General features: G+C 44.8%; 1 protein-coding gene across 1 annotated transcript in view; it reads left to right on the forward strand.

The window, feature by feature from the left end:
* DNAAF9 (dynein axonemal assembly factor 9) overlaps positions 1–14,605 on the forward strand; it is a 220,709-nt gene extending 206,104 nt beyond the window's left edge. Inside the window, exons 34-40 of the mRNA XM_055544328.1 lie at positions 1,785–1,871; positions 5,877–5,983; positions 6,300–6,374; positions 10,693–10,898; positions 12,077–12,142; positions 13,374–13,467; positions 14,030–14,605. Coding sequence (XP_055400303.1) covers positions 1,785–1,871; positions 5,877–5,983; positions 6,300–6,374; positions 10,693–10,898; positions 12,077–12,142; positions 13,374–13,467; positions 14,030–14,142 — 748 coding nt within the window. The 3' untranslated portion in view covers positions 14,143–14,605. The remainder of the gene's footprint in view (positions 1–1,784; positions 1,872–5,876; positions 5,984–6,299; positions 6,375–10,692; positions 10,899–12,076; positions 12,143–13,373; positions 13,468–14,029) is intronic.
* The last annotated feature ends 470 nt before the right edge of the window (positions 14,606–15,075 follow it).

The raw sequence follows: 15,075 nt of genomic DNA on the forward strand, positions 1-15,075 counted from the left end.
TAACTTTTGAACATAATCCTCTGTTGGAACCCAAATTCCAAACAACATCACTGAACATTAGGGAAGGGAGATTATAAATATGAAATGGAAAGGTAAGGAAAAACCCTGCAGATATTGGAGTTGAATAGGGGGACTCAATATAAATTCATTAGTTCAAAAAAATGTATATTCCCTCTTTCCCTTAAAAGGGACCAAAAATAATACCACAGTAGCAATTAATACCTCTACCTCTACTGCTGCTGCTGCCGCTGCTAAGTCGCTTCAGTCATGTCCGACTCTGTGCAACCCCATAGACGGCAGTCCACCAGGCTCCTCTGTCCCTGGGATTCTCCAGGCAAGAACACTGGAGTGGGTTGCCATTTCCTTCTCCAATGCATGAAAGTGAAAAGTGAAAGCGAAGTTGCTCAGTCATGCCCAACTCTTAGCAACCCCATGGACTGCAGCCCACCAGGCTCCTCTGTCCATGGGATTTTCCAGGCAAGAGTACTGGAGTGGGGTGCCATTACCTTTACCTCTAGATCTTAATTTCTAAGTACCAGTCCCCACTAAAGGTATCTGGTCTCCTTGGAGAATTGGTTGATTGCAGTTTAGGCAGTGAAAGTACAATGTGAGCCTAGTGCATTTTATGCCAGAAAGGCAGGGAAGTATTCAAAAATTAGTGGAGATATTTCAAAAGGATACGGAAGCTAGCTTAAGAAGCTCCCACTTAAGTTTAGGACAACTTGAGTTGTGGTATGAGAGAACCGTGATACTAATGGATTATAGCACATGGAATAAAATGAGTCTATGGTGATATTAAAAAAACTAAAAAGGGAGGGGGACAGAACAGTAAAGCTCTCCTCTATAGAAGAATGTTAGCTAACAAATAAGGATTTATAGAACTGGAAAGACACCATTTTGTAACCTTTCATATAATAACTTGATTTAGGCAAGAATTATCAGTGGATGCTAAAAGTAGTGGATGACAGATTGTTGAGGAAAAGGATATTCACTTGACTGAAAGTATTTGTCACTCCATAGACTTATTTACTGCTTCCAAAGAGGGAAAACTACCTTCTCATTAAAGAGGTCTAATCTAGAAGACATGACATTGACCAAAATATTAAACTTAGCAAGACCACTAACGGGACCAAGTGAGTCATGTGCTTCCTTTACATGACACTGTGGGAGGAACACATCACTCAGCCATTACTCTTGCCGTAAGTGTTTAACTGAATCTAATCACGAGGATCAGCCAGACAAATCCAGGTTGTGAGACACAAGACAGCTGACCGTGTGCTCTTCAAAATTGTCAATTCCTTGAGAAACAAAAAGTTGGAGGTACTTTTTCCAGATTGAAGGAAAATTAAAATTATAAATTCAATGAGCAATTCTTGATTGGACCCTGACTGCCCTGTCCCCACTAAAGGGAGAAATTTGAAAATGGATGTATATTATTAGATCAATAGTTCCCAACTTTAACATGCATATGAACCTCTTGGGGATCTTATTAAAATGAGGGTCCTGATTTAGTAGATCTGGAGTAGTCTAGAGATCCTGCATTTCCAGCAAGCTCCCAGGAGATACCAAGGCTGCTGGTCCTCCATATTAAATTCCTTAGGTGAGAATTAGTGAGAATGTGCTTGTTTCTAGAGATGCATATTAAAGTATATAAGGGTGAAATAACAGAAAAAAGTGTATATGTATGTACTTGTATGTGTATACAGGGGTGTGGAAGGGAAGGAAAATGTGCAGGTTAAGTTTGATAGTTCTGACTAACCTGGGTTTTCTGTATGTTTTTAAAGGAATGAAGACATTGAACTGATTCTCTCAGAAAACAGTTTTTCAAGTCCTCAGATGCTACGATCTCGATATTTAATGTACCCTGGCTGGCAAGTATTATCATTGAAAAATAGCTAAGATTTCTTTGTGTAAACTCAATGATTTGTTTATTTACAGGAAAGTAAAAGAAAAAGTGAAAATACCAGGTGTGCTCTGGGAGGGTGATGATCGCAGCTGCAATGGCCTGAAGTCGCAGTAGCTACTGGCCTTGTTAGAATCCCAGTGATCCACATCTCGGTCTCAGATTGAGACCCTTGCTGACTTAAGGAGTCATCTTGTGAGCACTAAGCACAGCAACGTCCTTTGTTTTCCTCTAGCTTCTAGTAAGAGTGAGGTAGCTGGCATGGAACCAAGGAGTTACAACCCTTCTGAGTGAAAGAGTCACTCGGGAGAATAGTCAGTCCTCTGGGGTTCCCATCTGACAGACAGGTTGCCTGCTGTTGTGGCCCAGAGGATGTTCTCTTCTCTGCAGGTGGCCTCCCAGCCTAAACCTGTCCTCCCGATTCAGGGGAGCAGAGGAGAAAAGAGAGTGTGACGTGTACTGTCGTCATATTTCCAGCATCACTTGAGCACTTACTCTGTGCTACACATTGTTCTAAGACTTTGCTCTCCAGTAAAGCAGCTACTAGCCACATTTGACTACTTAATAAAATTAAATATATATTAATAAAAATTAGGTAAAATTTAGAATTTAGTCACACAAGATCCTTTTCACGTGCTTAACTATAACTAGCAGCTACTGTGGGACAGTACATTTCCTTCATCACAGAAAGTTCTGTTCACAGTGCCACTCTGAAGAGTTCAGCCTGTGTTATCTCATTAATCCTCAAACCAGGCCCCAAAGTAGATTACATTAGTTTCTTCATTTTAGAGATAAGGTAACTGAGGCAGCCAGGAGTTAAATGTCCTGTCCAAAGTCACACAGCTAGTAGATCAAAGAGTTGGGTTTCAGATTCAGGTTGTGTGGCTTCAGAGCCTGTGCTCTTTTTTTTTTTTTAAGTATAGTAGATTTACAAAGTTATGTTCATTTCTGCTGTACAGCAGAGCCTGTACTCTTATCTGCCATGTTGTACTTGTCCCTGTATGGAAAGGATAACTAGTTTTGCTGTGTTGAAGGTTCAGGGCAAGCCAAAATTGATCCCTCATATTGGTCTGAATCATCTCTATAATCCTTACTCACTTCTCTCAGCCACCTCTTTATTATCCTTACCCCTCAGCCATGAGTACTGTTTTTTAAAATAGTACAGTCAGTACTATTTTATTTTAAAACACAGGTCGATATGTAAAATTGAAAATTTTCATGCTTATTCTTAAAAGGAACCTCTGGTTTGAGTCACATCATAATTAAATAGTGGGTAAGTGGATTATTCCTTATGCCAAAACAAGACAGTAATATCTTAGCTAAAAAAAAAAAAAAGAGAGAGCTTCTGGGGTGAAACTTCTCTACAGTGGCTGCAGCTGCTGACCTTTGTGCTGCCAAAACTAGGCCTCTGGGCCTAGTCCTGAGACGTCTGCCATCTCTACTTGGTGCCTCGGGAAGTGCACGCGCTTTTGTGTGTGTGTGTGTGTGTGTGTGTGCGCGCGCGCGTTAGTCAGTCGTGTCCGAGTCTTTGCAACCCCTGGTGCACTGTAACCCACCAGGTTTCTCTGTCCATGGAATTCTCCAGGCAAGAACACTGGAGTGGGCTGCCATGCTCTTCTCCAAGCATTCAGATAAATTATTCTTTTATCAGGATCACCATCATCAGACTCCTGTGCATCCCTGTACATAACTCCCCTCTCTCCTTGGATGAGGGCCATCACCTCAGAGTGAACAGGCTTTATTAGCTGTAGGATGTACTCAGCTTTGTGATGTGCAGAGTCTCAGCCATTCCTCTCTCACAGCCCTCTGTTGTCATTGACCCCACACCTACCTCCCCTGGTAGAACAGCTTGTTCCTAGTCTGGAAGGAAACCTTGTACTCTTCCCTTGGCCCCTCCAAATTCTCCTAAGGATGCAACTCTGAACATAGAAGCCTGAGAAGCCCATGGTCTCCAGATAGCAGTCTTCAAAAACTGTTATACCATCACCTTGCTTTAAAGAAATAGCAAAAAGTGAGCTACTTTCAACAGTATAAAATTCAAAACTGCAGTGCAATTTTGAAACAAGACTAATCAGAAAATACAGTAGACTAGAGGAAAGTGTTTGCATCAGATGTGACAAAAGGTTAATATAGTATTTGGGAGGCTTGTTTAGATTTTAAAGAACAGTTGTTGTTGTCATTGTTCAGTCATTCAGTCATGTCCAACTCTTTGCAACCCCATGGACTACAGCATGCCAGGCTTCCCTGTCCTTCACTATCTCCTGGAGCTAGATCAAACTCCTGTCCATTGAGTCAGTGATGCCATCCAACCATCTCATCCTGTCATCCCCTTCCTGTGCTGCCTTCAATCTTTCCCAGCATCAGGGTCTTTTCCAATGAGTTGGCTCTTCGCATCAGGTGGCCGAAGTACTGAAACTTCAGCTTCAACATCGATCCTTATAATGAATATTCAGGATTTATTTCCTTTAGGATTGACTGTTGATCTTTCTGTCCAAGGATCTCTCAAGAGTCTTCTGCAACACCACAGCTCAAAAGCATTAATTCTTCAATGCTCAGTGTTCTTTATGGTCCAGCTCTCATATGCATACATGACTATTGGAAAAACCATAGCTTTGACTAGATGGACCTTTGTTGACAAAGTAATGTCTCTGCTTTTTAATACGCAGTCCAGGTTTATCATAGCTTTTCTTCCAAGGAGCAAGCGTCTTTTAATTTTGTGGCTGCAGTCACCATATACAGTGATTTTGGAGCCCAAGAAAATAAGGTCTCTCACTGTTTCCATTGTTAACCCATCTATTTGCCTTGAAGTGATGAGACTGGATGCCATGATCTTAGTTTTTTGAATGTTGAGTTTAAAGCCAGCTTTTTCACCCTACTCTTTCACCTTCATCAAGAGGCTCTTTCGTCCCTCCTTGCTTTCTGCCATAAGGGTGGTGTTGTCTGCATATCTGAGGTTATTGATTTTTCTCCTGGCAATCTTGATTCCAGCTTGTGCTTCATCCAGCGTGCATCTCTCATGATGTCCTCTGCATATAAGTTAAATAAGCAGGGTGACAATATTCAACCTTGATGTACTCTTTCCCAATTTTGAACTAGTCCGTTGTTCCATGTCTGGCTGTAACTGTTGCTTCTTGATCTACATACAGGTTTTGCAGGAGGCAGGTAAGGTGGTCTGATAGTCCCATCTCTAAGAATTTTCCACAGTTTTTTGTAATTCACACAGTCAAAAGCTTTAGCATAATCAATGAAGCAGAAGTAGATGTGTTTCTGGAATTCTCTTGCTTTTTCTGTGATCCAGTGGATATTGGCTATTTGATTTCTGGTTCCTCTGCCTTTTCTAAATCCAGCTTGAATATCTGGAAGTTCTCAGTTCATGTACTGTTGAAGCCTCGCTTGGAGAATTTTGAGCATTACTTTACTAGCATGTGAAGTGAGTGCAATTGTGCGGTAGTTTGAGCATTCTTTGGCATTGCCCTTCTTTGGAATTGGGATGAAAACTGACCTTTTCTAGTCCTGTGGCCACTGCTGAATTTTTCATATTTGCTGGCATATTGAGTACAACACTTTCATAGCATCATCCTTTAGGATTTGAAATAGCTCAACTGGAATTGGCATAGTGGGAGCCCAGAAGAAAGTGGGAGGGGATCCTGAGTAAAAGCCAAAGGGTATGAGGAGGGACCCCTAATCCCAGCTGGGATACTTCAAAGCTTCAAAAGTAGAAGAGGTCTTTGACTTGAAGAAATTGCTAGTCCAAAGAAATTGCTAGTCCACTCTTCCTTCTCTGAAGGGGCAAACATGCTTTCCAATCTCACAATGAAAAAGACAAATGCTTTCAAATAGGTGTTTTGTACACAAAATGGCATATGAGTAAGGGAGAATTCAAATATGATAATACATTGTTCTATCGAATGTAGTATATAATAACACTCAAAGCCCCAATTACTTATATTTATAATTTTTTAAACCTTTTAAGGTATGAAGGTAAATTTGATGCTGGATCAGTCTTTCCATTGATGGTTCAGATCTGTGTATGGTTTGGTCGTCCCTTGGAGAAGACTCGCTTTGTGGCCAAGTGTAAAGGTAAGCCTTGACTGGAACATGTCCCAGCACTGGTAAAAGAGTGCCCCAGAGTTGTCCCCACTTCCTGGCACCATTTTGATATTCAGTGTGCTGTCTCTTCTCACCATTTGGGTCTGAAAGGAGGCAGAGGAATTTAAGGACCCAGGCATCCCATCCCCTGAGAACAGTGGCAGAGCCACTGAGGGAGGAACTGGTGTGAGTACCTGTGAACCCTAGAGGAGGCGCCTTTCCTAGTGCCTAACCCTCCCGGATGTGCTGCCCTGGCCTTGGTCTCTGCCCCCAGATAAATAACAGCCCTGTCCTATTCCTCCACCAGCAATTCAGTCCTCCATCAAGCCAAGTCCATTCTCTGGAAACATCTACCACATCCTGGGCAAAGTGAAGTTCTCAGGTAACTGGGGGTTTGGATTTGGGAGCTCTGCACTGTGGAATGATCACATCTCATAATGTGATTTCATAGCCTCCGCTGATGCTTAGCAGACCACTGATGTCTCTTGTTGTTCTGTTGCTGAATTGTGTCTGACTCTTTTGGATTTCATGAACTATATAGCCTGCTATGCTCCTCTGTCCTCCATTATCTCCTGGAGTTTGCTCAAATTCATGTCCATTCAATTAATGACACTATCTAACCATCTCTTCCTCTGCCACTCCTTCTCCTTTTGCCTTCAATCTTTCCCAGCATCGGAGTCTTTTCCAGTGAGTCAGCTCTTTACATTAGGTGGCCAAAGTATTGGAGCTTCTGCTTCAGCATCAGTCCTTCCAGTGTATATTCAGGGTTGATTTCCTTAAGGATTAACTGGTTTGATCTCCTTGCTGTCTATGGTACTCTCAAAGAGTCTATCACTCCTTCCATTTTTTCCCCTTCTATTTGCCATGAAGTGATGGGACTGGATGCTATGGTCTTAGTTTTTTTAATGTTGAGTTTCAAGCCAGCTTTTTCACTCTGTTCTTTCATCTTCATCAAGAGCCTCTTTAGTTCCTCTTCACTTTCTGCTATTAGAGTGGTATAATCTGCATATCTGAGCTTGTTGATATTTCTCCTAGCAATCTTTCCAGCTTATGATTCATCCAGCCTGGCATTTTGCATGATTTACTCTGCAAAGTAAATAAATAAATAAGCAGGATGACAATATACAGCCTTGACATACTCCTTTCCCAATTGTGAACCAGTCCATTGTCTCATGTCTGGTTCTACCTGTTGCTTCTTTTTTTTTTTTATTTTAATTTATTTATTTTAATTGGAGGTACCTGTTGCTTCTTGACCCACATACAGGTTTCTCAGGATACAGGTAAGGTGGTCTGTACTTCATCTCTGTAAGAATTTTCCAGTTTGTTGTGAACCACACAGAGGCTTTAGCATAGTCAGTGAAGCAGAAGTCCGTTTTACTAGAACTCCCTTACTTTTCCATGAGCCAACAAATGTTGGCAATTTGAGCTCTGGTTCCTGTCTCTTCAAAACTCAGCTTGTACATCTGAATGTTCTCGGTTCACATACTGCTGAAGCCTAGCTTGAAAGATTTTGAGCATAACCTTGCTAGCATGTGAAATGAGAGCAGTTGTATGGTAGTTTGAACATTCTTTGGCATTGCCCTTTTTTGATATTGGAATTAAAACTGACCTTTTCCAGTCCTGTGGCCACAGCTAAGTTTTCCAGATTTGCTGACACATTGATTACAGTACTTTAAAAGCATCATCTTTTAGAATTTTAAATAGCTCAGCTGGAATTCTGTCTCCTTTTCTAGCTTTGTTTGTAGTAATGCTTCCTACAGCCCATTTGACTTCATACTTCACGATATCCAACTCTAGGTGAGTGACCACACCATCATGGCTATCCAGGTCATTTTTTTATATAGTTCTTCTGTGTATTCTTGGCACCTTTTCTTAATCTCTTCTGCTTTTTCCAGGTCCTTACCATTTCTTTCCTTTGTCATGACCATTCTTGCGTGAAGTGTTCCCTTGATATCTCCAGTTTTCTTGAAGAGATCTCTAATTTTTCCCATTCTGTTGTTTTCGTCTGTTTCTTTGCATTGTTCATTTAAGAAGGCCTTCTTATCTCCCCTGGTAATCTCTGAAACTCTGCGATCAGTTGGGTATACCTTTCCCTTTCTCTCTTGCCTTTCACTTCTCTTTTTTTCTCAGTTATTTGTAAAGCCTCCTCAGACAACCACTCTGCCTTCTTGCATTTCTTTTTCTTTGGAGTGGTTTTGGTCACTGCCTTCTGTACATTGTAACAAATCTGCATCCATAGTTCTTCAGGCATTCTGTCTACCAGTTCTAATCCCTTAAATCTATTTGTCACTTCCACTGTATAGTCATAAGGGATTTGGTTTAGGTCATATCTAAATTGCCTAGTGGTTTCTCCCTACTTTCTTCACTGTAGCCTGAATTTTGCAATAAGGAGCTGATGATCTGAGCCACAGTCAGCTCCAGGTCTTGTTTTTGCTGACTCTATAGAGCTTCTTCATCTTTGGCTGCAAAGAATATATCAGTCTGATTTCAGTGTTGACTGCCTGGTTATGTCCATGTGTAGAGTCGTCTCTGGGGTTATTGGAAAAGGGAGTTTGCTATGACCAGCTTGTTCTCTTGACAAAACTCTATTAGCCTTTTTCCTACTTCATTTTTTACTCCAAGGCCATACTTCCCTGTTATTCCAGGTATCTCTTGACTTCCTACTTTTGCATTCCAGTCCCTTGTGATGAAAAGGACATCTTTTTTTGGTGTTAATTCTTCAATGTGCTATAGGTATTCAATGTGCTATAGGCTTCACTGAGTTATGCAAGCACAATCGCCATGACAAGGCAATGATCCATCAAGATGCCTCTTAGACTCTCTCAAAAAAAAAAAAAAAAACCTCCCCTCTGGGTCTTACACCATCAGGCTCCTTCAGTCTTCCCTTTCATTCAGGATACCAGTCTTTCTTCAGGCCCTTCTGCTCTGCAGTGGAAGATCTGTTTTCCTGCCCCTGCATGCACCTGCTCAGGGCCTCTCCTCACAGCTCCTTGACTTCCTTGTTCTAGAGACTTTAACACCGCATCCCTCTTGAGCCATCCATGGCTTCCTCATAGCCCTGTCACCAGGAGCTACCCCAATGCTGAGCTCTCTGGCTCTGGATCTGTTTCTGGTAGAGTCTTCAAGCCCTCCACTTTGCTTCTCCTCCCCTTCAGCAGACCTGTTTAACAGCCTTTGACCACTGGAGCCCTTGCAACCTGAAGTCAGTCAGTCCTGGACTGGGGTTCAGGGAAGTTGTCAAAACAAGGAGCTAGTCAACTCAACATTGGAAAAGGTGAGACTGCTCCAGAGAAAAGGAGCATTTGCTGTGGATCTGAGGCAAAAAGGGCATATTTCAGGAACCAAAAAGAGTTTACTGTGGCTGGGGCCTAGGGGAGGATGTAAAGGAGTGTGTCTGGTTATAGCGTCTTTGGTAGTTACAACAGAAAACTCCAACTCAACTAGCAGGTGTTAGCTACACAGCAAGAAGTCAAGAGGTCTGGCAGTGTAGCAAGACCACTGAAGATCCAGGTAATATATGGCTTTTGTGTGCTTCCATTCTTAGTGTCAGCTTTTCCTCGGGTTTCCACCCCTCATGGTTGCCAGGTAGTGCTAGAGGCTAGGTGTCACATCCAGACAGAACACCCAGCTGATGGAAGAGGCTGGCTATTCCTGTGGGTGGCTCTATCAGTTCCTCAGCAGACTTGTGTCATTGGCCAAGATCAAGTTGACATTGACCATGGGAAATTCATATTGGGGGAAGAGGATGCTGCGCAGGCAACCAGGAATGTCTGCAGCAGGAACCACTGAGAGTTGTAAGCATGGAATCATCTGAGTTCAGATAGGAAAATTAGGTGACAGAGTCTGTATAAAAGAATCTCTCATGGTCCTTAACCTTTGGCTTAGTTTATGTTATTGAATTAGAAACTTCGGCCCCTCTCTGTAAGCCCCTTACTCAAGCCCTATTCACTCAGGCTTCAACAGACAGCCCCCAACCTGCCTCAGTGGTCTTCATGCCTTCATCTTCCCTCTGCCCTATCATCGTCTCCTTTTCTTCCTTATTTAGACCAACTGTTGACCCCTTTCTTGTTCAAGGTGTAAACCTCTCTTTGTTTTAGAGTTCTTATCATGCCTTTTTGGGGACCATTACCCTTTTCTCGTGTCTCCAGTAAATCTTAGCCCCCAGCTCCTCGGCCTATAAACCCAGTCACCTCTTTCCTTTCACCATGTGACCCTCCTCTAGCACTTGTACTGTTGAGCATGCCCTCTTGCCTTGGCCTCTCAGGCCTTGGCTGAAACCCACCCTCTTTACCTCTACCAAGGCGGCTTTCCTTGCTTCTCCTCAACTATCTCTTCCACAGGAGTGACCTAAGCCATCCCCTTCTTCTAATGACTATGAAGGTTTCTCCCATTCAGGGTCCCACAGTCTTTGAAATGCCACAGATGCAGAGTCAGACTCTTCTCCTCCCTCCTGCAAACTTTTTCTTCCTCTTGTAATCCCCTTCTGGGTTAATGGTGTCCACTTGATCACCCAATCAACTGAGCTAGAAACTTACATAGTTCCTCCCTTTCTTCATCCTTTCTAATTTGCTGCCAGTCACATCAGTTTTCCCTCCAGATGTCTTGGGAATCTGTCCCCAACCCAGCTGCACTACCACCGTCTTACTGTAACCTTAACCTTTAGGGGCAGGGTCTCAGGGACTAAAGTGTTCTCCTTGCAGACTCTGAGAGGATGATGGAGGTCTGCCACAACACTCTGGCCAACTCCTTGAGTATCGTGCCAGTTTTGGAGGGACCCACACCACCCCCTGACTCCAGAACCTCACCTCAAAGCAGCAGCGGGCAGCAGGAATGCTACCTCGTGTTCATAGGCTGCTCTCTGAAGGAAGAAAGTGTCAAGGACTGGCTGCGGCAGTCGGCTAAGCAGGTGATTTCGAAGCCCAAACAGATCTGGTACCAATATTACCAGACACTTAGGGGTTGCTACTGGCTCTGAGGCAGAAGCCACTCCCGCTCCCAACCCTCTCCCTGCTTTCTCACCACTGGTTCACCTGTCACAGGCTCAACCAGCATTTTCAGAGACTCTGAAAGTGGGAGGGAGCCCCTGAGGCAAACTCTAGGCAGAATTGTTTCATTGACTATCCTGTGAGCCCGGGTTCTCAAAGCCATTTCCCATTTCTACTTCCCATGGCAGACTGGAGTTATTTATTAGGTGGCTTAACCAGGACCTGGGTGAAACCTAGTTGTTTTGTATGGACCCTGGATGAGCTTAGTGTACTAAACTCAAAATGTCTTCTTAGCTGAACCTAGTTCATAGCCTCTCCTGTGTTCTGAGCCCAGCATCTCCTGTACTTTGGTTCTCTCTCTAGAATGGAGATACAAAAAGATATGCTTAGAGCCCTTTGCAAACCAAGACTCCAAGCATAGACAGCAGAGGCCCCAGGGAGAGGTATGGGGAAGAGGAGGCTTGCCTGTAGATATGAACAAGCATCATTAGTTCGGTACTACAAAGGAAAAAATCCGAACTGGAGTTAAAATCATCTAATATGCTGCAAGCTTCAGGTGCTAAGCCTCTGCATATGGTCTGAGGTTTAGCTTATCCTAGAACTCTGGAAATAGAGTTGGCTGCAGCCCAGGTCTCCTGCACATGCCAGGTTGGGACCTGTCTTTTATACTAAGGCGGGAAGGCTGCCTGCAGACTGTGTCTTTCTCAGACTCAGTGGCTGTTATTGTTGTCTAGTCACTGGGAAAAACTCTTACATGGTATTGGACTATAAGATCTCCAGTCCTTTTGTCTACATGTCTGTCACTGGTGGGATGATTTAGGATTGAGAACCTTCAATGAGGCAGAAACATACCTATTTACAAAAGCATCAGTCTGATTCTGCCACTTGTTCCCCCCTGGCATGTAGGACTCTGTAGAGGGAAAGTGGTGCTCTCCGGGGCTGACAGGCAGGGTATTACATCCAGGCCATGACAGCGCTTGTGCTTCCCCCTCTGCTGGCATCTAAGTCACGTAACCAGCCCCAGAGCTCTGACCCTCACCCTTCCATGTACTCCATCAGTTCTGTTGGGACCTAACCCCGCCTTTACTTCTCTGCACAGAAGCCTCAGAGGAAAGCCCTGAAGACCAGGGGGATGCTGACCCAGCAGGAGATCAGGAACATTCATGTGAGTACTCTATCTCAGAGGCCTAAGTCCCCTCAGTGTCCCAAGGCGGTTCTTGCACAGCTCTGTCCTTTAGGATTCCTGAGTGAGGTGGCTGTTACTGGGACATGCTGGAGGTCGTGCTTCTCTCAGTCTGCAGAGGGAAGCTGGGTAAAGAGAAACCTCAGCTCAGCTGGCCTTGCAGCCTCAGCGAGAAGGACAGGTGACCCCTGGTGTTGATGTGGTCATGAGATTGAGGAAAACCCAGTGCCTGTGGGAGGAACAGATGACATGGAGCTCTGTTTTATCATCCTCTTCAAGCAGCTGCAGAAGTCCTTCCCCCCTACCTTTCCTCTGTCCTAGATATAAACCAGCAAGTGCCCAGGTAAAAACTGTCTAGATCCTGAAGTTGCTCATGGGCAGGTCATGGAATCCTGAGGCCAGAGCAAAAGGGTCCTTGAGGAACCCACTCAGACTCCAGGCTGACTCCCAGGCTCTGCCCCAGTCTGCATCCGCACTGAAGCCTTTTCCTGATGGACTTGGGGGCAAAGGCCAAAAGGACCAGAGAGTCCAGGTGTCTGCATGAGCTGTGTCACCAGTCCCAGTGATGGGCAGGCGGGCAGGACTCTGGACCTCCAGGAGCCCCTGCTGTGGACTTGAGAAAGATCTCTTAATTCCAACGCCTGGGCAACTCTGCATGTTCCTGGTGAGGAGACCGAGGGCACTTCAGAAGGCAGGCAGTGTTGTTTCCCCAGATGTAGACCTTAAACAAGGATTTGAGTGAAGGTAGTTTATTTGGGAAGTGATTCTGTAAGCTACCAACAGGAAAGTGGGAAAGGAAGAGAGAGAAGAGAAGGGTGTATTGTTAAACCAGTACCACTGTGGGCATCTGGGGCTTAATCCCATTAGGAATTCCAGAGTTCCTCCCTGAGAGGTGGGAGAGCCTTCATTCATTGTTTGATGGCTGCTTGGGGATGGTGTGATGGTGTTAATTCCCTGGCATATCTTTTTTTGGCTGCACTGGGTCTCATGGGCTTTTTGTTGAGGTGCACAAGCTTCTCGTTGTAATGTATGGGCTTAGTTGCCCTGTGGCATGTGGGATCTTCATTCCTCAACCAGGGATCAAACCATACCCCCAGTGGCAGTGCAGAGTCTTAACCACTACACCGCCAGGGAAGTCCCTGTTTTTGTTTTTAATGAATGAGTGAATTATAGGAAATGGTCAGCTTAATTCTAACAAGACTCTTTCCTACAGGTGAAACGCCACCTGGACCCCCTACCTGCAGGCTACTTTTATAATGGCACCCAGTTTGTCAACTTCTTTGGTGACAAGACTGACTTTCACCCACGTATCCTTGGACTCTGATGCAGAGAGGCTGCGGGGTGTGAAAGCCCAGCTGTAAAGAGGGTGTCTGCTAGAGCCATCACAGCCCGGCCTTTGGTGCAGGGTGGGTTCGGGAATACACAGCAAGCCACAGAGACTGACTTTTCATTTTGTCCTTTTACAGTCATTAAAATTACATTTCTCCTTCATTCAGTGATAGCTGAGGTTACTCTGTGGGTAGTAGTTTAAATGCAGCTGTGGTAACATCCTGTGGTCATCAGGGAGTCATAATTTACAAGCTGGAGACTGGATCTGATTACAGTAGTTAATTTGTGAAAAAGGTGGATGGGGTGCTGCTGTGTCTAGTGAAAGTGGAAGGGCTCATTCCTAGGAGCTAGGAAGGGCCCTGTGTCAGTCTCTGTCACACTGTCACATTCTTTGTAGTTGTGGTGCTGCCAGTATATAAAAAAGCCAGTCAGGTACCTTCTGTACAGGCTGAGCACTCACTCAGCCTGTACAGATTCCTCTGGCCTGGGCAGCTCCCTTGGCCCCCACGCTCAGAGCTTTCTTCCTTAATGAGGTGCCAGTAATGGACCAGTTCATGAATGACTACGTGGAAGAAGCCAACCGGGAAATTGAGAAGTATAACCGTGAGCTGGAGCAGCAGGAGTATCACGACCTCTTTGAGCAGAAGCCCTAGAGGAAGAAGACCTTGGAGATGGACATTGAAAAATGGGATGTCTTAACTTCAGCTCTTCCAAAGGCCTCTCCCTAGAGGGCTGTCTTTGTTCTCCTTGGCCTTTGTGTGCTGCTTGAGTGCATGTTGTCTTTATTCTCTATACAGCGCTGAAGAGCATCACCTGCACCACTGATACTTGGCAGCGGGGTGAGGGTGGGGGGTCCTCATGGAGGATGAGCAGACAGACGCTTCCCTTCGTTTGCAGCTGGCAGTCCAGGACCTCTGGGTCTCTGATAACAGTATTTTCTTTGGGCTGTTGCAGCACTGTGTGAGGGTGGGGAGAAGCATTTGGATTGCACAGAGTAGCTGTTGATACACAAAGAATCCTGGCTGCCCAAACTGTGATCATGGCTGCGGGGCCTGGGCCACCACAGGCCTCAGGCTTCAGACACTGCCCCAGGAGAGCCTTTCCCCCCAGTGGAATGCCTGCCTCCCTGGTTCGGCCCCTTCCGTTGAAGGTTCGGTCCCTGTTGACCCTGTGCCCAGTCCTGGAGGACGCAGCACAAGCCCTGGCCAATCCCAACCATCAGAGCCAGCAGCTTGGACTGAGATCAGTAGTTTCTTCTAAAATGAGGGGATTTCCCTTATGGACTAAACTGAGGAGAAAGACTTGTTGCTTTCCAAAAGTGTGGCTTTTGAATTGACACAAGCAGCCTGCCTTGGGATTGGTTTTGAGCTCTGCTCATGTCATCAGTCTGGTTTGCCTAATATTCTGGGATGAGAAAAACTGCTGCTCAGGCCTTGCTGGCAGTGTCTTGGCTCACTGATAAGGGCAGTGTCCTTCAACTGCATAGTCTTAGGCCCAGAGTTCTGATCGCTTATGGGACATCTTCACTTGAAGGGCATTCAGTCTTTGGCACCCATACCTCCCCTCAGTCTTGCCAGGGAAAGCCT

The sequence above is a fragment of the Bubalus kerabau genome, chromosome 13 (assembly GCF_029407905.1).
Source record: "Bubalus kerabau isolate K-KA32 ecotype Philippines breed swamp buffalo chromosome 13, PCC_UOA_SB_1v2, whole genome shotgun sequence".
NCBI lineage: Eukaryota > Metazoa > Chordata > Mammalia > Artiodactyla > Bovidae > Bubalus > Bubalus kerabau.